Source organism: Mustela nigripes, chromosome 6, assembly GCF_022355385.1.
Source record: "Mustela nigripes isolate SB6536 chromosome 6, MUSNIG.SB6536, whole genome shotgun sequence".
Classification (NCBI taxonomy): domain Eukaryota; kingdom Metazoa; phylum Chordata; class Mammalia; order Carnivora; family Mustelidae; genus Mustela; species Mustela nigripes.
Window position 1 is genome coordinate 89782921 of NC_081562.1, and position 24000 is coordinate 89806920.

A 24000-nucleotide genomic window follows, 5' to 3' on the forward strand; every position below is an offset into this window, starting at 1 on the left:
TCTGGAATTCTGCTGCTCTCCTTGGTATTGAAACCGCACTCCTTGGTAGGTGAACTTGGTATTGGCTGGATTTCTTATTGATCTTCTGGGGGAGGGGCCTGTTGTAGTGATTCTCAAGTGTCTTTGCCCCAGGCGGAATTTCATCGCCCTTATCAGGGGCCGGGTTGAGTAATCTGCTCGGGTTTGCTTTCAGGAGCTTTTGTTCCCTGAGCGCTTTCCGTAGAGTTCTGGATGACGGGAATACAAATGGCGGCCTTCTGGTCTCCGACCAGGAGGAGCCGAGAGCCCGGGGCCCCACTCCTCAGTGCGCCCTCAGAGAACAGCGCCAGCTACTCCCGTCTGCCCGACCTCCGGCCGTGCTCCTAGCTCACCGAGCCTGCGACCGGTTCAAGGTATCCCCGAGCTGCGAGCTTACTGTCGGCTCTGTCTCTGTAGCCGGCTTTACCGTTCCAATACTCGCAAGCTCTGTGACACTCAGACACCCCCACCCTGCGGGACCTGAGGCCACGCTGACCCCGCGTGGGCTTCGCTCCGTCCGGTTTAGCCTCTGGAGCGATTTCCCTCAGCGGAACAGACTTTTAAAAGTCCTGATTTTGTGCGCCCTTGCTCCACTGTTTGCCGGGAGCCAGCCCCTCCCCTGGTGTCTATCTTCCCGTCGCTTTGGATTCTCCGCCGGTCCTACCTTTCAGAAAGTGGTTGTTTTTCTGTTTCCAGAATTGCTGTTCTTCTTCTCTTCGATCTGCCAATGGATTTCCAGGTGTTTGCAATCTTTAGATAAGCTATCTAGCTGATCTCCTGCTAGCTGAAGTTGTCTCAGCATGCTACTTCTCTGCCATCTTGACTCCTCCCCGGAAGCAGGAATCTTTTCTTACTTCTCCCAAGGCTCTCTGGGTTCCTGGAGTTTGGTGGCTATTCTTATAGGCACTTTTATTCTCTCTTCCACCCCCAGCATTCACCTCTCAAGCACATGTGGAAAATTCTCCAGGGTAGATCAGATGTGCCGCCACAAAGCAAGCCTTCATAATGGAGACAATGAGGACTGGAGAGACCATCAACAGCCAGAGGAAGAGATGCATAGGGCCAAGTCTACAGAAACGGTGTGGTGCTCCCATGCCCTCTCCAGTGGAGCTCAAGACCCTGCTCTTCCACGTGTTCAGCAACCACGGAGCCCCTGCACCTTGTTCTTCTGGGTTTTATGTAGGTTTCATTGCATAGTCTTGATGACTAAGTCCCTGACCGTTGGCTGATTCAGCATCCTGCCCCTCTTGTCCTCTCTGTAGTCAGAGGGTGGGACTCTACTTATGACCTTTTTACCCAGAAATCTCACTCTTAGATTCTCACCCAAGAATAATAAAAAAATATGCAATATGCAAAATAAGTACATGAATGCTTATTAAAGCTATAGTCATCACAGTCTAACTTAGAAACAAGCCCAATGCTCATTAATAAGCATATAAACAGATTTGGGTTTATGCATATAATACCACTAAAAATAGAATAAACAATTGAGTCACTCACCCTCATGATGAACATTTAGTTGAGTGAAAGCATACAGACACAAAATCCCACTCACTATGTGATTCAATTCACTGGAACTTTTAGAGAACCAAACAAAAATCTATGGTGATAGAAATCAGAAACTGGTTGCCTTAGGGGGAGGGAAATTGACTATAAAAGTCATGAGGAAACTCTGTGGAAGAATTTAGTATTTTTTGTTTTGTGTGTATGTGTATAGTTATATAAAATTATCAAAAAATCATTGAACTGAAAACCTGAGTTGTGTGTATTATACTCTTTGTTAATTATCCATATATATCAGATGCAGATATATATATATATATATATATATACACACACACACATACACACACAAACATATCTTGGAGATGTGGGGCTTGTTTCCAGGCCACTACAAGAAAGTGAATGTTGCAGTAATGTAAGTCAAATAAATTTTGGTTTTCCAGTGCCTATAAAAGTTATGTTTATAGTATATTGTAGTCTATTAAGTGTGCAATATTATATCTAAGAAAATAATGCATGTACCTTAATTTTAAAAATACTCTATTGCTAAATATACTAACCATCATCCAAGCTTTCATCAAGTAGTAATCACTTATCCCAGATCACCACAATATAATAGTAATGAAAAAGGTTGAAATACTTTGAGAATGACCAAAATGTGACACAGAAACATAAAAGAGCAAATGCTGTTGGAAAAATGACACTGACAGACTCGCTCAATGCAGGGTTGCCACAAAGCTTCAATTTGTAAAAAAAAAAAAAAAAAAAAAAAAAAAATGCAGGGTCCTCTGGTGTTGTAGTTGGTTAAGTGCCCAACTCTTGATTTTGGCTCAGGTCATGATCTCAGAGTCATGGGATCAAGCCCCGCATCAGACTCCATGCTGGGTGTGGAGCCTGTTTCTCACTTTGTCTCAATAAATAAATAAAAATAAAAAATGATGCAGTATCTGCAAAGTGCAATAAAGCAAAGCACAATGATTAAGGTATGCCTGTATAGTCATTTATCCATGCAGAGATACATAATGATAAAACAAAACATCTAGCATTGTACATGTACTATTTTCTGCAAATACCATCAATTTTTCCTTCACTCTAACCTTTTTATCTTTTTGGTGTTTTTTTAACTCGCCTTACTGCATCACACAGAAAAATATTCCAAAGTTTCCCGTCAAGTCTTATGAATTGCCTTAGTTTTCTTTCTTTCTTTCTTTCTTTTTTTTTTTAATGTAGATACACTTCACTGAATTAAGAAAGTTGCCATTTTAGTAATGAGTCTCCAAAATAGCCCCCAGTCAGCCCCATCTCCTGGTATTCAGGTATTTATGTAGTTCCTTCTTATTTTGCCTAAATGGAAATGGGTGATCTACAAGTTTGAAATAACAAAAGGATGAATATGTGCATTAGTTTGAATGTAGTGATTATTTCTCAGTGTGTATGCATAACAAATAATCAAATTGTACCCCTTAAAAATATACAATTCTTAATTGTCAAATATACCTCAATTAAAAAAAAAAAAGTTCTTGTTAAAAAAATACAAAGATTGAATTTAAAAGAAGATATTGGGTCTCACATCCTGTTCTTTAGAATCACTGCTCTTGGAGAAGCCAGCTGAATGTCATGAGAACTCAATGCAGCCCTATGAAAAGATTTACAGGGCAAGTTGCCAGTAGTCAGAACCAACTAAACAGCAGTGCGTGTTACCTTTGGGAAGCTGATCAACCAGCTCCAGCTTAGTGCCAGATAGCTGCAGCCTTCTTAGCCTAAGTCTTTTTTATTCTAGCTCTACTGAGATATTAATTGACAAATAACATTGTACAAGTTTAAGGTGTACAATGTGATGATTTGATATAGCTTGTGAAATGATTACCATATGAGACTTAGCCACACGTAATTACCATTTTTGTGTGCATGTGGTGAGAACATTTAAGACTTACTCTCTTAGCAACATTCAAGTATATAATACAATATTGTTGACCATAGTCATCATTAGATCTTCCTCTCATAACTAGAAGTTTACGCCTTTGACCAACATCTTCCCTCCACACCCCATCTCCTTTTGCCCCTGGCAACAACCATTCTACTCTGTTTCCATGAGCTTAGCTTTTTTAGATCCCACATACAAATGAGAGCATATCTTGAGTGCAGTCTAGTTAATGGCTCTGATCCAAAACCTCCTGGATAAAATTAATTCTGAAACCATGGAAATTTTGAGGTAATCAATGTTTATTACTGTTTATTATTGGTAATTTGCAACATAGTGATAGATAATAACAATAGATAATTATAATCAATAGATTCTTTGCTGAGAGTAAAGAATGACTGTAAAATATAATCAAACTCTTTGTGTGCACCTAATAAAAAGATATCATGATTTCTTTTTTTAAATATTTTGCTTATTTATTTGATATATAGAGAGGGAGATCACAAGTAGGCAGAGAGGCAGGAAGAGAGGGGGAAGCAGGCTCCCTGCTGAGCAGAACCTCCTCCTCCCCAACAATGCAGGGCTGATCCCTGGACCCTGAGATCATGACCTGAGCCAAAGGCAGAAGCTTAACCCACTGAGCTACCCAGGCACACCGATATCATGATTTTTTATGTTTAATCTCTTAAAATGGTAAAGGATTGACCAGTTTTCTAATGTCAAATGTGGTCATTACATGTTATCATTTTTATGCATTCCTGAATTATTTTTCCTAATAGTTAATTTTGTATCTTTACATTGATGTTCAAGAATAAAGTTGGCAATATTCCTTCCTAGTACAGAATTTACTGGTATTAGGTCTGAATAGTGATTCAGCTTAATAAAATAATTTCAGAACAATAACATTTCTTCTATTATTTACACACAAAAGCAGTTTGTAAAGACTTGATAGTGTGTGTGTTTCATTTTTAATTGTTTGGTAGAATTTTCTGGTGAAGACATCTGGTTCTATATTTTGGGGGGATTTCTTTTGACTACTGATTCATTCTTTAAAAAAATTGTCTAATCCAATTATCTTTTTCTTCTTGAGTCAGCCTTGGAAAGTTATATTTTTTGCTCAGGGTTTTAAAATTTCATTCATCACATTGTTATCTTCTTTTGACACTTACTCTTTTTTTGTTGGAACACCTGAAGGGTATTTTATTTATTTTACTTATTTTTTATTTTTGTTATTTATTATTCACTATCTTTTTTAGAATATTATTCACTTTATTTTCTGAGTATATCTTGCCAGAGTATTGTGAAATTTTAATTATTTTCAAGGAATCAGTATTGCTCCACTAATATTCTTCTCTGTACATGCATTTTATTTTCATTAATCTCTAATATTTTCTTTGTTATTTCCTCCCATTTTCATTGGGTTTAATTTGCTATTTCTTTTTAAGTCTAGGGATGAATAGTTAAGTCCTCATTTTTTGATGCTATTAAAAATAATTATGAATTGCAATTTAATTAGAAATTTTATGAGTTCCATATTACTTTTTGAGAGATCAATATGACAGGGAGAATAATGGCTCCCTAAAGATGTCCAGGCCCTAATCCCCAAAACCTGTGAATATGTTCCTTTATATGGAAAAAAAGGAGTTTTCTAAGTGTAAAAATTCTAGAGACTCTAAGATAGGGAGATTATTCTGAGCAATCTGAGTTGGCTCAATCTAATTACATGAATCCTTAGAAATGACTCTTGTAATGTGACTCTTGATCTCAGGTTCAAACCCCACATGCAAGGATTTATTTAAAACAAAACAAGACAAAATGCGTGTCAACTATATTCAAACAAAAAAAGTAAAAGAAGAGGATATATCCCTCAATTTAAAGCACACAAATAGTATTTTACACACCTTTACTGTTTACATGCCTGTCACATTTACACACCACTTTCGGATGAGTTTAATTTGTGGTCATCATCCTCTAAGAGCTTGATATCCCCTGGATTCACTCACATATTAAAATCTAAAACTGAAATCTATGGACCAAAACCTAGACACATGTAAGGTAATATTTTATCTTTGTTCAAGAGCAACTAGACACCCTCTTTAACTGGCATGTCTTCATTCTTTACTCTTTCAAAATGAAATTTCACTAAACGAGAATTGCTCTGTAATCTTTTTGGAATGGGATCTGTGTCTATTTTAACTTTGAAACCTGCTGCTTTTCACAGTGCCTGCCACTTCATAGATGAACCAAAAAAGTCTATCAGAAAAGAATCGTTGATTTGTCTTTAGGTAAATACAAAAATACAACTGGAAAATTTGGGGCTAAAATAGTTATGATGAACTACCCACAAGATGGCAGTAATCTATAGTCAGGGAATGTATTGTTTGTGACATTAGGAACTGGTAAGGAACTAGACTATTATAGAGTGGCATTTGGACACTTATACAGTGAGCTTATACAAAGTATTTTATCTGAATTTTGTACGTGTGTGTGGGTTGAGAAAGTGATATTTATTTAGGAACAGATAATTTAGGGATAACTCCATTGAAGTTCACCATATACTTGGACAAGCTGATTTTCACAGTTTTCTTGTTGAGATCTTATAAAACTTTGATTCAATCTTTTTAAAAAACAAAGGGTGCCTGGATGGCTCAGTGGGTTAAGTGGCTGACTTGATTTCAGCTCAGTTCATGATTTCAGGGTCTTGAGACGGAGCTCCATGTCAGGCTCTGCACTCAATCTCAATCTCAATCTCTCTCTCTCTTACTCTCTCTCTCCTTCTAACTCCACTCTCCCTTGCTCTCTTTATCTCAAATAAATAAATAAATAAACAAATAAATATTAAAAGAATAAAAGCTTGACATATAAATTTAGTAATGCACCACTTTCCACTTATTTTCTTGCTGAATTTGTAACTCTATCCTTTATATGATGTATAGTTATTTTATTTGATACAGGTATGAAGTAAGATAGATCACATACAAGATAAATATCATATGATTCACTTATATGTGGAATTTAAGAAACAAAACAGAGGAACATAGGAAAAGGGAAAGAAGAGTAAAATAAGACAAAATCAGAGAGGGAGACAAACCATAAGAGACTTAAAAAATTTTGTTAAGATTATTTATTTGACAGAAAGAAAGAGAGCTTGCACAAGCATGGGGCTGGGAGAGGGAAAAAGAGAAGCAGGCTTCTTACTGAGCAGAGAGCCCCACATAGGGCTAGATCCCAGGACTCTGAGCAGAAGTCAGGTACTTAAGGACTGAGAGCCACACAGGCACTCCAAGAGACTTTTAAACAAACTGAGGGTTGCTGCAGGGAAGGTGGGTGGGGGAATGGGCTAAATGGGTGATGAGCATTAAGGAGGCACTTGATATAATGAGAAATGGATGTTGTATGCAATTGACGAATCACTAAACTCTACCTCTGAAACTAGTAATGCACTGTGTGTTAATTAAACTGATTTTAAATTAAAAAATAAATAAAATACATTTTCTTATAACTTTTTCTTTGACATGGTTAGAGATTTTCTTACTAATTATGTATCCAATTGAAGATTAAAAAAATACTTTAAACCATCTTCCCATTGTTAGTGAACTTATTTGGAAAATAAGGATTAAGGAATAGTCCTTTAACTTTTGCAAATGTAGCAGGGAACTTCGTATTTCTTTTCGAGAAGGAAGTAAAACTAGGAAGTGTTGAAGTTTTCTATTCGTTAAACCCACTGCTCGTGCTTAGATTAACCTTGAGCTCCTATGGCCTTTTCAAGACTTTTTGTCCCCCTTAGATTTCATTAGAATTTTTAGGAATCATTCCCATTGTGCTAATTTGTAGGCATTTTAACCTTATAGTTATTTATGAGTTGGTTCTATAACAAATACATTTTCATAAAATAGAGTGATTTCCATAGTTTTGTTAGCTCATTACAAAACACTGCAAAGAATAATGATGTCTCTACTTACTAAATGAAGTAGTCTGAGAAATTTCAAGGATAAAACATTCCAAGTGCTAAAAAAAGAAAGAAAAATTACTTAACTTCTTTATGACATTGACCATGTTAGACACTATAAGACACTGCTTCCATGGAACAGTATATGAATCTTGGTACTTTTTACAATATTCTCATATTAAAACAAACCAACAGCTAAACTATTTAAGGCTTAAGACAACAATAAATTACATGTTGATTATCAGCTTAATTAACTTGTTGTATTTAATCATTTGAAAAAGATGATTATTAGGACAATTTGTGTTTAAAATAATATTTTAAAATGAAATAAAACTGAAATTTAAAAATCATGCCAATTTCAAATACATGGTACAAATTTCTTTTATCAGCATTGGACCAAAATCTATTACACAAAAATGTACAAAAATCTTATGGTAAAAATTAAAATTTATGTTCTTCACATAGTCTTGGCATATTGATAATTACAATCCTGAGGAACCTGACCAGTGTGCCCAATAGACTCATCAGAAAATATCTATTATTGAGAAATACATATTGAATTGCAATCATTATAACTTAAAGAAAATATAGATAGTTCCATGAAAATTCTATATCCTCCCCTATGAGATAAAACAGTTGTTTAATTAACAGTAGGTCCCTCTAATGTCCCTGGGATCATTTCCCCAAGGCCATTTATACTTTTAAGTATTATTTCTAAAATATATCAACCATTTAGTGCCAGTGCAAAGCAGGCTCGTCTGCCTAACATATTTGCTTAATTCTTTTTTTTTTTTTTTTAAGATTTTATTTATTTACTTGACTGAGAGAAAGAGAGTCATTCTCTCCCCTGAGCAGAGAGCCCTACATGGGGCTCAGTCCCAGGATCCCGAGATCATGACCTGAGCTGAAGTCAGACGTCTAACTGACTGAGCCACCCAGGCACCCTGGCATTTGCTTAATTCTGAAGATCTGAGCTAATCAACAAAATTTCTTGTTTTTAAAAATATCATTAAGTTTCCAATTAAAGAAGAAAATATGGGATTTTATTTGGTAAGATATATCCCAATATTCTTTATGACATTTCATTCTTCAAATTTAAGAAAAAAAAAAAAAACTAGTTTTATCAGGGTATCTGTATAGAATAATAACATTTTAAGAAAAATGAATATGGGACTTCATTTATGGAAAAAGGAGTAAGTTTATGCTTTATTAAAATAAAAAGAAACAAAAACAATAGGGCTCTTGTTTTGTCTTAAACTAGAAAGCTATAGTATGCTAAAGAAAAGAGCATTAAGAGAAAAAAAATGAGAGTTGTATATTTAAAGAATGCTGGGGATAACAACTATACAAAGTATTTCAGTTCAGATCCTGGGTTTGTTCATTCTCTAATTTACTAACTTATACTTTGTGTTGTTCTGTTCCAGTTAGAGGATTTAATAACAACCTGAGCTTTGGCTTGTTTTCCAAATACTAATGATGTAATTGCATTGATCCATAATATTTTTTTTTAATGAGAAAACATGTATTTGTGAAAAACAGGCCAGAATGAAAGGTAAAGCCTATTTCTTCAGAAACGTTTGAAGTTGACATGCTTAGGAGGTGAAAAGCTCTTTAGCCTCATTAGACATAGCCAACTACAATAGTGGACTTGAGTGAATGTCATTAAATTATCAAAATGTCATGCAACAAGTAAAATAGTATATTCTCCAGAGCTATGCAGTAATCGTGGCAACTCAGTCACAGTTTGAAAATTAAAAAGGAAAGACATTAATATAAATCTGTGGTAGTGACTATAATCACTGCTGATGAATCTTTTTTTTTAAAAAGGATATATATATATATATGTATATATATATATGTATGTGGATATATGTGTGTGTGTGTGTGTGCAATGTAATGTAAAGGCAAGGTGAAAAATGTACAGTGCTAATTATCAAGAAATCAAGAAACTGACAATTTTCTTGGGCAGCCTTGTTCATATTTACATTAGAGACCATTTATGGTACACTGTAGATTTTGATCACTCAGAGTTCAACCATTCAACCTAGCATTGCTCTCTGCTACATCAATATCAGAATTCTGGGAGACGGTGGTGGTTTAGGCATTTTAGGCATACACAAAATCATAATATAGTAAATATAAATGAACAAATATCAATAAAATATTGATACCTTCATCAACCTTTATTCTTTTTTTCTCAACACAAAAAGTGGAGTATTTTTAGACCCATAACAATTTTAGAGTTGTGGCAAAATATTGGTGAGCATGATAATACATATGAAGCTTTTTAACAATTTTGCTCTATGTACCAACAATAGTGTTGTTGCTATTACCAATGGCGAGAATGGTATTGAAGTAGTTTTGCAATTGTGGTGAGAGGGTATTGGGCACAGTCACTATTATATGTTATCTATTATCCTAGAACCCCTAGGGGAGTGCAGAGCATGGGATCACCAGAGTTCCTTTCCTTACGCTATTGAGGACTTTGGCTCAGAACTTACATAAGCAAAAAAGACAGGTGAGAGAGAACCAGGAGTACATATGTTTAGGGTGGAATTAAAACATGGAATCTTCAATTGAATCAATTGTTTCAGAGTAGATCTATATGCTGTGAGTTTCCAGCTCCTCACTTTCAGAGGGGAAGCCCGTTTAAAATATAATTTTACTCTACAATGAAGTAGTTAGGTTTTTTCCTCAATTAAATTTGAAATATGTATTGTAACATAATAGATCCAATATTCACCTAGCTCCAATATTTGAAAAACACAGAAACATTGCTCATCTCAGCTTCAATGTACCATTATGAATAATTATTTTTTCCAACAGGTTTCTGTGATGATTAATGTTTGATATGTTATTGCTAAGTAAAATTTGTACAAAAAATATTTGTATAATTCTACTTTCAGTCAAAATATTTTATCCTAAATAAGATACAGTGCTTGAGTTCATAATAATTGAGTCAGTACTTTTATGACTGGACTAGATTTTTAGTGGACATTCAATAGGGGCTCTCACTTCTGATCATGTGATCTTGAAAATGATTGGCTGTTGTTGACGGTTTGGGTAAACTACTTCATAATGTTGCTGACTTGGCAACCATTTGGGGTAGCCAAGTTGCTAGCAGAGACCTTGAACTGACATTAACCCTTCCCTCAAGTGTATGTCCTGGGTAACAACCCAAAAAGTCACAAGGAAATATAAGTTACTGCTAGACCCTGCCCAACTGCCCTTGTGATAAATAATAGTCTCCCTTATCTCCCAGGTGCTTCTCTTTATATGCCCTTAGATAAAACTGCTGGGAAGCATAACAAAATCCTGCTCTTTTCCATTTAAATTGACCAACATGGTGTTAGTCAGGGAATCCCCAAGTACTCCACACTTGGGCCCTAATAAAAGCATGTGCCCTAGCTCCTGTTCCACTCTTTCTGCCTGTGCAAGTGGTGACTTCCTGATGTGCCTCCTTGAGAGAACCTTGTGCCTCTTCCAGAAACCAGTGGGTAAAAAATTCTGTTTTCTTTCCCTTGTGGTCTTTTATTGAACCACGCTCAACATCGTACACACCAACTTTACTTAATAAATGATAATTTGACAAAGTCACAACACAGTGGAAAGCAGAGCTGTTTTGATGGACAGAAATTGAAATGAGTGTTGGAAGGTGGACTTCTCTACTGAACGTCATATTCATTCAGAAGTTTTGTTTTGTATTCTATTCATCATGAAAAAAATATATATCTTGCATGAATCTTATTCATTGCTTATCACCTTGGTGCATATTTTGTCTTATCAGTGATCACTGTCTGAAGCTCATATTCTTCACCAGAAGCATGCTATTATCATAATTAAGTGGAAGTAGTTTAGGCAGATAGTCATTACAATAGGATCATCTACTACTTCCCCCCCCCTTTTTTTTTTTAAGATTTTTTCTTTATTTATCTGACAGAGATCACAAGTAGGCAGAGAGGCAGGCAGAGAGAGAGGAGGAAGCAGGCTACGTGCAGAGCAGAAAGCCCGACGTGGGGCTCGATCCCAGGACCCCGGGATCATGACCCGAGCCGAAGGCAGAGGCTCAACCCACTGAGCCACCCAGGTGCCCCTTTTTCCCCCTTTTTAAAAAAATTTCTTTTCAGCGTAATAAAATTCATTGTTTTTGTACCACACCCAGTGTTCCATGCAATACGTGCCCTCCTTAATACCCTCCACCCCTTCAAAACCCTCAGATTGTTTTTCAGAGTCCATAGTCTCTCATGGTTCACCTCCTCTTCCAATTTCCCTCAACTCCCTTCTCCTCTCCATCTCCCTATGTCTTCCGTGTTATTTCTTATGCTCCACAAATAAGTGAAACCATATGATAATTGACTCTCTCTGCTTGACTTATTTCACTCAGCATAATCTCTTTCAGTCCTGTCCATGTTGATACAAAAGCTGGGTATTTATCCTTTCTGATGGAGGCATAATACTTCATAGTGTATATGGACCACATTTTCCTTATCCATTTGTCTATTGAAGGGTATCTTGGTTCTTTCCACAGTGTGATGACCGTGGTCATTGCTGCTATAAACATTGCAGTACAGATGTTCCTTCTTTTCACTACACCTTTGGGGTAAATACCCAGAAGCACAATTGCAGGGTCATAGGGAAGCTCTATTTTTAATTTCTTAAGGAATCGCCACACTGTTCTCCAAAGTGGCTGTACCAACTTACATTCCCACCAACAGTATAAGAGGGTTCCCCTTTCTCCACATCATCTCCAACACACATTGTTTCCTGTCTTGCTAATTTTGGCCATTCTAATTGGTGTAAGGTGGTATCTCAATGTGGTTTTAATTTGAATCTCCCTGATGGCTAGTGATGATGAACATTGTTTCATGTGTCTGATAGCCATTTTTATGTCTTCATTGAAGAAGTGTCTGTTCATGTCTTCTGCCCATTTTTTGATATGATTGTCTGTTTTGTGTGTGTTGAGATTGAGTTCTTTATAGATCCTGGATATCAGCCTTTTGTCTGTACTGTCATTTGCAAATATCTTCTCCCATTCCGTGGGTTGCCTCTTTGTTTTGTTGACTGTTTCCTTTGTTGTGCAGAAGCTTTTGATCTTGATGAAGTCCCAAAAGTTCATTTTTGCTTTTGTTTCCTTTGCCTTTGGAAACATATCTTGAAAGAAGTTGCTGTGGCTGATACTGAAGAGGTTTCTGCTTATGTTCTCCTCTAGGATTCTGATGGATTCCTGTCTCATGTTGAGGTCTTTTATTCATTTTGAGTTTATCTTTGTGTATGGTGTAAGAGAATGGTCGAGTTTCATTCTTCTACATATAGCTGTCCAGTTTTCCCAGCACCATTTATTTTTTCCTGCTTGGTTGAAGATTATTTGACCATAGAGTTGTGAAAAGAGAGACTTTGACTTCTTCATTGCCAATTTGATACCTTTTATTTTTCTTTGTTGTCTGACTGCTGTTGCTAGGACTTCTATCATTATTTTGAACAAGAGTGGTGAGAGTGGGCATCCTTGTGTTCTTGATCTCAAAGGGAAGGCTGTAAGCTTTTTCCCATTGAGGATGATATTTGCTGTGGGTTTTTCATAGATAGATTTTATGAAGTTAAGGAATGTTCCCTCTATCCCTATACTTTGAAATGTTTTAATTAGGAATGGATGCTGGATTTTGTCAAATGCTTTTTCTGCATCAATTGAGAGGACCATGTGGTTCTTCTCTCTTCTCTTATTGATTTGTTCTATCTCATTGATTGATTTGCGAATGTTGAACCACCCTTGTAGCCCAGGAATGAATCCCACCTGGTCATGGTGGATAACCTTTTTAATGTGCTGTTGGATCCTATTTGCTAGGATCTTGTTTCCATCAGTGATATTTGTCTGAAATTCTCCTTTCTGGTAGGGTCTTTGCCTGGTTTGGAGATCAGGGTAATGCTGGCTTCATAAAAAGAGTCTGGAAGCTTTCCTTCTGCTTCAATTTTTTGAAATAACTTCAGGAGAATTGGTGTTATTTCTTCTTTAAAATTTTGGTAGAATTTCCCCAGAGAATCCATCAGGTCCTGGGCTCTTGTTTTTTGAGAGGTTTTTGATCATTGCTTCAATCTTGTTACTAGATATCAGTCTATTCAGGTTGTCAGTTTCTTCTTGGTTCAGTTTTGGGAGTTTATGGTTTTCTAGGAATGCATCCATTTCATCTAGTTGCTTAACTTATTGGTATGTAACTGTTGATAATAACTTTTGATGATTGTTTCTACTTCCTTGGTGTTAGTTGTGATCTCTTCCTTTTCATTAATAATTTTATGAATTTGAGACTTCTCTCTTTTCTTTTGGATTAGTGTGGCCAATGGTTTATCGATCTTACTGATTCTTTCAAAAAACCATCTTCTAGTTTCATTGATACGTTCTACTGTATCTCTGGTTTCTACCTCATTGATCTTTGCTCTAATCTTGATTATTTCCCTTCTTATGTGTGGAGTTGGTTTGATTTGTTGTTGATTCTCCAGTTCTTTAAGGTGTAGAGACAGCTGCCGTGTTCTGGATTTTTCAATTTTTTTGAGGGAGGCTTGAATGGCTATGTATTTCCCACTTAGGACCACCATTGCTGTATCCCATAGGTTTGGACCAAACTGTCTTCATTTTTATTGGTTTCCATGAATTGTTTAAGTTCTTCTTTGATCTCCTGGTTGATCCAAGCATTCTTAAGCAAGGTGGTCTTTAGTTTCCAGGTGTTTGAGTTCCTTCGGAACTTTTCCTTGTGGTTGAGCTCCAATTTCAAAGCATTGTGATCTGAGAATATGCAGGGAATAATCTCAGTCTTTTGGTATCAGTTGAGTCTTGATTTGTGACCCAGTATGTGGCCTATTCTGGATAAGATTCCACGTGCTCTTGAGAAGAATGAGTATTCTGTTGTTTTAGGGCAGAATGTTCTGTATATATCTATGAGGTCGATCTGGTCCAATGTGTCATTCAATGCTCTTGTTTCTTTATTGATTTTCTGCTGCAATGATCTATTTCTGAGAGATTCATGTTAAGATCTCCTACTATTAATGTATTCATATCAATATTACTCTTTATCTTGATTAACAGTTTTCTTATGTAATTGGAAGCTCCCATATTGGGGGCATAGATATTTACAATTGTTAGATCATCTTGGTGGATAGTCCCTTTAACAATTATGTATTGTCCTTTTGTATCTCTGACTACAGTCTTTAGTTTAAAATCTAATTTATCTGATATGAGAATCGCTACCCCAGCCTCTTTTTGAGGCCCATCGGCATGAAAGATGCTTCTCCATCCCTTAACTTTCTGTCTGGGTGTATCTTTAGTTTCAAAATGGGTCTCTTGTAGACAACATATGGATGGGTCCTGTCGTTTTATCAATCTGCAACCTGTGTCATTTTATGGGTGCATTTAGGCCATTCACATTGAGAGTAATTATTGATAGATACATTTTTATTGACATCATGTTACCTTTGAAGACTTTCTTTCTATAGATTGTTTCTATATTTCTATTCGATGCTATTCTTAAGATTTTTCCTCTTTTATAGAACCCCCCCTTAATATTTTCTGCAGTTTTGGCTTGGTGGTCACATAGTCTTCCAAGCCTTGCTGGTATTGGAAACTCTTTATCTCTCCATCCCTTTTGAATGTCAGTCTTGCTGGATAAAGTGTTCTTGGATGCATGTTCTTCTCATTTAGTGCCCTGAATATATCTTGCCATCCCTTTCTGGCTTGCCAGGTTTATGTAGATATGTCTGATGTTATTCTGATGGGCTTTCCTCTGTATGTAAGAAGCTTCTTTGTCTTAGCTGTCTTCAAGAGAGCTTGTCTACAATTATGATTCCTCATTCTTACTATCAGGTAAGGACTTTCGAGAATCTATAATCGTGGGGGTAGACTGTCCTGCCTCTAGTATATGAACGCTGGTTCCATTCGTGAGATTGGGAAAATTTTCATGGAGAACTAGTTCCACTATATCTTCTAGACTTCTTTTTTTCTCCTCCCCTTCAGGGATTCCAATAAATCTGACGTCAGAACATTTTATGGCATCATTTATTTCCCTAATTCTGTTTTTGTTGCTTCTAAGCTGTTTGTTCCAGGCTTCCTCCTGATCCTTTCTATCTATCTGTTTGTCCTCCAGATTACTAATTCTATCTTCTGCCTCAATTACCCTTGCTTTTAGAGAATTTAGATTAGATTGGAACTCATTGAGAACATTGTGAACATCATCCCTGGTGGCTTTCAGTTCTGCCCTAATCAATTCTGTTTTGTCATCCATGGCTTTCTCCAACCTAGCTATTGCCTGGATAATTGTTAGCCTGAATTCCCTTTCCAACATATTGTCTATGTTGGCAGCCATTAGCTCTGTTGCAGAAGGCCCATCCTCTGAATTTTTCTTTTGTTGGGCATTCTTCCTACTAGTCATTTGGGTGAGAGATGGCTGAACAGATGTAGCTGGATGTATTGACCATGGTGCAGTCAAGGTGCACCCTGGAATGCTTCTGAGCAATCAGGAGTCCCCACCCAGATGAAAGAAAAAAGAAAGAAAAAGAGATAGAGAGAGAGAGAGAGGAAGAAAAGAAAGACAAAAAAGAAGCCTAAGCCCAAATGGGCCCCAAGGTAAGATTTATGAAGTATACAAACAAAAACAGACAAACAAAAAGACTGATAAAAGTATATGACAAGAGAAAAATATTTATATATATATAAAATTAAAAAAAAAACCTCATCATCAAGAACCCCGAGTATAAGATTTAAAAATATGGAATGCTTCACAAATTTGAATATCATCCTTATGCAGTGGCCATGCTAATCTTCTCTGTATTGTTCCAATTTTAGTACATGTGCTGCTGAAGTGAGCACCATCTACTATTTTTTAAAAATATGAAGTAAGTCCAGGGAACAAAAATATAAGTTATGAGCTAGTTTCAATTTTCTAATTTCTTATTATATTAATTACATGTTTCTACCGAATGAAGTACATTCCACACCATCATTCACTCTGTGCATACGTGAAATAAGTCAAGCAGAGATAGTCAATTACCATATGGTTTCACTTACTTGTGGAGCATAAGGAATAACACAAAGGACATTGGGGGATGGAGAGGAGAAGTGAGTTGGGAGATATTGGACGGGGAGACAAACCATGAGAAACTATGGACTCTGAGAAACAAACAGAATTTTGGAGGGGAGGAGGGTGGGAGATTGGGTGAGCCTGGTAGTGGGTATTAAGGAGGGCACATATTGCATGGAACACTGGGTGTGATGCATAAACAATGAATGCTTGAACACTGAAAAGAAATAAAATAAAATGAAATGAAAAAAATATATTTTTTTCTTAATTTTATCTTATTTTAAACATTCTTTCTGCTTCAGAGAAATAGAATGGTGAGATATGTGAGCACAGAGATGCAGTTATGAATTTTATTGATATTTTAAAAATTATATAGATATTTAAACACTATCCTTTGATGCACATATTTTGATTCTTACAGAGAAAATACTCTAAGATATGATTTGTGAAAATCACACCAGAGTCACTGAATTTATTCTTCTCGGTTTTACAAATAACCTTGAGATGCAAGTTTCCCTCTTTATTTTGTTCCTCATCATCTATACAGTTACTTTGTTGGGCAACTTCCTTATCATCACAGTCACCAGTGTGGATTCTGCTCTTCAAACACCCATGTACTTCTTTCTCTGAAACCTATCACTTCTTGAAGTCTGTTTCACCTTGGTCATGGTGCCAAAGATGTTGGTGGATCTACTGTCTTCAAGGAAAATCATCTCTTTTGTAGGCTGTGGGATCCAGATGTACTTTTTCTTCTTCTTTGGCAGCTCTGAATGCTTTCTCCTATCTATGATGGCATATGATCGCTTTGTGGCTATTGGTAACCCTCTCCGTTATTCAGTCATAATGAATAGGCCCTTATGCTTATGGATGGTTCTCGGCTCTTGGATGTCTGGTGTTCCTGTCTCTATGCTACAGACAGCTTGGTTGATGGCCCTTCCTTTCTGTGGACCAAATACTATAGACCACTTTTTTTGTGATGGTCCTCCAGTGCTGAAACTAGTCACTCAAGATACAACCATGTATGAAATGCAAGCACTTGCTTCCACGCTACTATTTATCATGTTTCCCTTTTCCCTCATTTTGGTCTCCTATACCCGCATTATCATCACTATCCTGAGGATGTCCTCTGCTACTGGTCGCCAGAAGGCATTCTCTACTTGTTCATCACACCTCATTGTGGTATCCCTTTTCTATGGAACAGCCAGTTTGACCTACCTAAGGCCCAAATCCAACCAGTCCCCCGAGAGCAAGAAGCTAGTGTCATTGTCCTACACTGTCATCACTCCTATGTTAAACCCCATCATCTACAGCCTCAGGAACAATGAAGTGAAGGGGGCAGTCAAGAGGACATTTACTCAAAAAGTCTTGCAGAAGTTAGATGTGTTTTGAGTTCCATTTCTTAGTGTTTCTAAACAAAAAAGAAACAGCAGAACCCACAGACAAAAGCTTAAAAGGAGTACAAGATTAGCTCTGATTTTTTCAGTGTCACTTGCTGTGATAGACGAGTCTTAGTGTATCAGTCAGACTCCCAGCAAGAGACAGATGGTACTCTTGGGATAATTGAGAGAATATTTATGAGGGCTCTGTTTGTGAATTGGGGAGCAAGACTACATAATTGTCATACAACTCATATGATGGAAAATCCACAAGTCTTGATCTGAAGGGGTAAGGAGAAGAAGTATTACCTGGAACCTGGAGGATGCTACAACTATATGTAAAGCCACACAACTGGAGCCCTGTTCTTTAGAGGAAAAAGGCAGCCATCCTGGTCTTATGCTATTCTGAATCTCTCAAATTTGATGATGAAGATTTGATGATGTTCTTCATCAAACAAAATCTGAGACAGAGGACAAGAATTTCTGCTGATGCAGTATATAAAGGCCAGCCTTGTGGGGCACAGATCAGAATAAAAAAGTTATGAAGCATAAATAAAAATATTTACCAGAGACCCCATATATTCTTCACATAATAGGATGCAAGTATAATCTTGTAATGTGTTTTAGATAACTTTTAAAAAGATGTATCAAAAAGTGGGGACTTGTAGTTGCCAAGAATTCACGGTACAAATTCTTTACATAGGTTGCTGCTTTAAATGAGGTTACATAATAAGATTACTTTTATATGAATATTTTATAATATGGTTCTGGAACTCTTTGATCATTGGCTTAATCATCTATTAATTTTTATTTTATTTTTTAAAGATTATTTATTTGAGAGAGAGAAAGAGGGGAAGGAGTAAGGAAAGAGAATCTCAAGCAGACTGCATGCTGAGTACAAAGCCTGACAGGGGGCTCAGTATCATGATCCTGAAATCATAACCTGAGCCAAAAACCAAGACTCCATACACAACTGACTGAGCCATCCAGGGTTGCTTATTAATTTTTATTAATTAGCTCTTGCATAGAATTTAAACAAGAAATACTTGCTTTCCAGTATAGTAAAAGCAAGAATAGTGATAATAATAGCCAACATGATTTATCAAAGCATTAATAAATGTCCTCATGGGGTGTCCAGGTGGCTCAGTCAGTTGAACATCTGCCTTCAGTTCAGTTCATGATCCCAGGGTCTTTGGATCGAGTCCTGCATTGGGATCCCTGCTCAGTGGGGAGACTGCTTCTCACTACCCTTCTGCCCTCCCCATGCTCAAGCTCTTTCTCTCTCTCTCAAATAATTAAATAAAATCCTAAAAATCCTTAAATAAAATCCTAAAAAAAATATTCTCACAACAATCCAATGGGTAGATCCTATTATACATTTATTTTTCATAAAAGATGAATTAGGATCAGAAAATTTAAGAATCTTGACGAGATAGGGTTATTGAGAGGTAGTCACAGGAATTCAAATTCAGACCCTTCTACATTTGAAATTCAATATGTTAATTTTTAAAAAAATCTCTAGGACATTTTCATCCTGATAAAGCACCACTTATACATGGGAATATTGTCTGTAAGTCCATAAATGCCTTAAATCAACTAAGAAGACAACATGAAATTGAGTCAAATGTAATTTTGGAAAATTTCACATTCCCACTCTCATAAAGACATATATTGAATATCCAATTTATACCAATAGTATTTATTACTCTAAATCTTCATTAGTCAACATTTTTCTTAACTGTATAGGTTTTTCTTTAAGCAGCAACTAGCCTCTAGCCTTTAGAATAACATTCTTGGTCAATATCCCAGAGAAATTTAAAATCATCACAAATTTGCAATTTGTGATATTTATTTTAATTTTCATTTTCTGAAGTTTATATCCATTGAGCATAATGGGAGTTTGGGGTAGGAAATATCAGTGCCTTTAAATCTTTCTCCTTCAGTGGTCTTTTAATTGTTTAAGCTTAACTCACAATTCCAAATTAATGTTGCTAAATTCAGTGACCATCTGGTAAGACTATTGCAATGGTTTTCTTTTCTTTCCTTTTCTTTTCTTTTTAAAATAGATCTATTTATTTATTTGAAAGAGAAAGCACAGTGGGAGGGATAGAAGAAGAGTGAGAAAATCTCAAGTAGATTTCCCACTGAAGGTGGAGCCTGACATGGGGCTCAATCCCCTGACCTTAAAATCATGACCTGAGCAGAAATCAAGAGTCAGATGCTTGACTGACTGAGTCAGTCAGGTGTCCCTGGTTTTTTACTATTTGAATGTGATTCAAAAGTAGATTGTGAGGTCGTAAAATCAGTTTAGTAGTGAATGTGTATGTGTTTAATAAGCTAGCGTAATAAAATCAAGAATAGAATAACAGTAATTTATGAAAAGAGTTTATGGAAACACCTGATACATAATAAACCCTATCTGAGTGTATGATAGTATTATTTTTAGAATAACATAAAATATAGATTAGACCCAATATATGAAAGAGTATGCTTTAGTAATGCATTTTTATGTTTAGAGTGAAATGTAAAATCAAATTCATCCTGTAAGATGCAAGATAATTTTTCATAAGATATTCACTTATTTCATATCTTATCTGACTTAAAATCCATGGCTTCTTTGGGGAATTTATAATATAATTATTACGTTTCATATAATTTTCATATAGTTTTTTAGTATAGTTATATATATATTTCATATAGTTTTATAAATTGAATGTAAGTATAAATAAATGTATAAATTTAGTGTAAGTATAAATAAATTCATAAATTTAATGTAAGTCACAGAGCCACAATCTCCTTGAAGAGACTTTTTTCAAGCTTGTCATCCTCAATTTACAAATTTACATATAGTTTTATAAATTGAATATAAGTATAAATAAATTTATAAATTTAAATCACAGAGCCACAAACTCCTTGAAGAGGCTTTTTGTCCAAGCTTGTCATCCTCAATTTACAAATTCATTTCTTCTTTAGAGTTCCAAAAGCTAATTAATAGTCATTATTATATGTGAAGAGATGAATAAAAGGACTTATTTGATGAGTTGTTTACCCACAAAATACTAAAATTGTTATCACTAACAATTCCAGAGTTTTCTTTGGACAAATATTTTCATCACTTTTTTTTTTTTTATGGTGGTGATACAATTGTCTTTTTTAGTTGTATGAAAAAAAGGAATTTTTCTTAAGTTTAAAATTCCATAGATTTCTTTCATATATATGCCCCTATATTGTTATTTAGAAGACTTTCTGGAAATATTTCTTACAAATGTCTATAATTTTGAGTGTCAAAGGATGTCTTAAAAGGCCAAAACTGGTACCTCTAGTACCCCTAAAATAAGAATTGGTTAGATCTTACTTTATATGTCATCCAATCCTGTCACATATATGAGAGCTGAGGCAAGAAGAACAATTAACATTTTGATATTTCAATGTAGCTTAAGAAGTCTATCTGGTTTATCACAAGGGTGGTCAGGTCAAATTAGTGAATCCAGTCCAATGTATAATATTGCTTTATATTTATATTTAACATGCAGGAAATAACACAGCCCAAAGAGAGTTTTAATTGTGGTTAGGAGACAAAACCTAAGAGCAATTAATAAAAATGTAATTATATAATGAGGAAATAAAGCAAAATTCTCAATTGCCAAAATCAATGCTACAAAATGCACATAATACATGTTTATAATCTCGGACTACAAAATAATATTGATAGTGAGTGCTGTGGACTTTCAGGTAGTAGAGTGAATAAAATATACTTCAATGCTGATTAATTATGGTATGAAACCTACATATTTGATAGTCAGATAATCAATGTTTTGAATTCAGGACCCAATACTCAATAACTGTTTATCCCCCATGAACCATCATCTGTGCTACAGGCTTGTTGCAAAGTCCTGTGAGTTTCTATTGTGCTACCATAATTCACTATATTCAAAAAGGAGGAAATAGTGATGAATTACTGACCACTTAGCCTCTGGACTCCATATTTTGAGTCTTAGGGAAGGCAAAACCATTTTCCATGGATAAAGTGAAGGCCAAACAGTATTTTACCAGACTCCCTTAGAGCTAGTTTGTGGGCTTGTACACTAAGCTTAACTAGTTCATCAAAATCAAAAGCTTCTGCACAGCAAAGGAAACAGTCAAGAAAACAAAGAGGCAACCCACAGAATGGGAGAAGATATTTGCAAATGACAGTACAGACAAAAGGCTGATATCCAGGATCTATAAAGAACTCCTCAAACTCAACACACACAAAACAGACAATCATATCAAAAAATGGACAGAAGATATGAACAGACACTTCTTCAATGAAGACATACAAATGGCTATCAGACACATGAAAAAATGTTCATCATCACTAGCCATCAGGGAGATTCAAATTAAAACTACATTGAGATATCAACTTACACCAGTTAGAATGGCCAAAATTAGCAAGAAAGGAAACAACCTGTGTTGGAGGGGATATGGAGAAAGGGGAACCCTCTACTCTGTTGGTGGGAATGCAAGTTGGTGCAGTCTCTTTGAACAGTGTGGAGATTCCTCAAGAAATTAAAAATAGAACTTCCCTATGACCCTGAAATTGCACTACTGAGTATTTACCCCAAAGATACAGATGTAGTGAAAAGAAGGGCCATCTGTACCCCAATGTTGATAGCAGCAATGGCCAAATGTGGAAAGAACCAAGATGTCCTTCAATGGATGAATGGATAAGGAAGATGTGGTCTATATACACTATGGAGTATGATGCTTCCATCAGAAAGGACGAATACCCAACTTTTGTAGCAACATGGACGGGACTGGAAGAGATTATGCTGAGTGAAATAAGTCAAGAAGAGAGAGTCAATCATCATATGATTTCACTTATTTGTGGATAATAGCAAATAGCATGGAGGACATGGGGAGTTAGAGAGGAGAAGGGAGTTGGGGGAAATTGGAAGTGGAGGTGATCCATGACAGACTATGGACTCTGAACAACAATCTGAGGATTTTGAAGGGATGGGGGGGTGGGAGGTTGGGGTACCCAGTGGTGGGTATTATAGAGGGCACAGATTGCAAATAGCACTGGGTGTGGTGCAAAAATAATGAATACTGTTATGCTGAAATAAACAAAAAATAAATTTAAAAAATTAAGCTAAAAAAAAAGTTTTCATCCTACACAAAAATAAATGCTGTAATTTTGTATTGTGATGAGTTTTATTCATTTGAGAGAGCTACAGAGACAGAGACAGAGAGAGCACAAGCAAGGGGAGAGGTAGAGGTAGAGGGAGAAGCAGACTCCCCACTAAGCCAGAGCCTGACACAGGACTTGACCCCAGGACCTGGAGATCATGATCTGAGCCAAAGGCAGCTGTCCAACCATCTGAGCCACCCAGGGACCCTCAATTTTTAAAATTTTAATGTGCACAAAAATCAAATGTGAATAAAGCAAATTCAAACAAATGGTAGGAAAAAAGTAATCTTACTTTTAAAAAACTAAATGCATTTACATCAAGTAATATTTGATAGGGGAGCTAAGAGTACTCAATGGAGAAAAGACAGTCATTTCAATATTGTGCTAAGAAAATTAGATATTCACATGTAAAAGAATAAAACTAGACCTTTATCTTATACCACTCACAAAATTTAATCAGATTAAAACTTAACTGTAAGACCTGAGATTCACTTTGGTCATCCATAAAGGAACATATTCTAAAATTATATGAAAAAATAATTGACAACAATAAAGAGTAATGTATGGATTATAAATGGTAAAGTGGTTAAGAGATGGTGTAGGAATTTTCATGGACAAGTTTGCAAAAGGAGCTTAACTTTAAGTTGAAAAAGAAGCATGCTTTGTGTTTAGCAAGAGAACACAGACAGCAAAGGGCCAAAAGAAAGAAAAAGAAGCTGTTTGCATATTAACTTGTATTTTCTCTTTTTCTTATACACTTGTTTATAGACTGGGCTTTTATTTTATTTATTTATTTTTTAATTTACAGGTTTATGTTTTTAATGATTCTCAAGGTATTGATTTCTCTTCAGCATATTCCATACAATATATATGATCATTGTTGTGAATGGAATTGTGTCCTCCTAGAGATAAGTTGAGCTCCTAATAATGGATACGTGTGAATATGACTTTATTTGAAAACAGGGCATTTACACGTGTAATCAGTGATGATAAGGTTATGCTAG

At 35.9% G+C, this 24000-nt stretch overlaps 1 protein-coding gene and 1 non-coding gene across 2 annotated transcripts; one reads left to right on the top strand and one right to left on the bottom strand.

Annotated features, from left to right (window-relative positions):
- Window positions 1-16132: 16132 nt before the first annotated feature.
- On the bottom strand, window positions 16133-16239 carry LOC132020972 (U6 spliceosomal RNA). The gene has a single exon (XR_009405164.1). It is a non-coding gene; the product is annotated as a U6 spliceosomal RNA (small nuclear RNA).
- Window positions 16240-16888: 649 nt separating this feature from the next.
- Window positions 16889-17839, top strand: LOC132020739 (olfactory receptor 10A7-like). Its single transcript, XM_059404890.1, is given in 1 exon segment — window positions 16889-17839. A coding segment is annotated over 1 exon segment (951 nt).
- Window positions 17840-24000: the final 6161 nt, after the last annotated feature.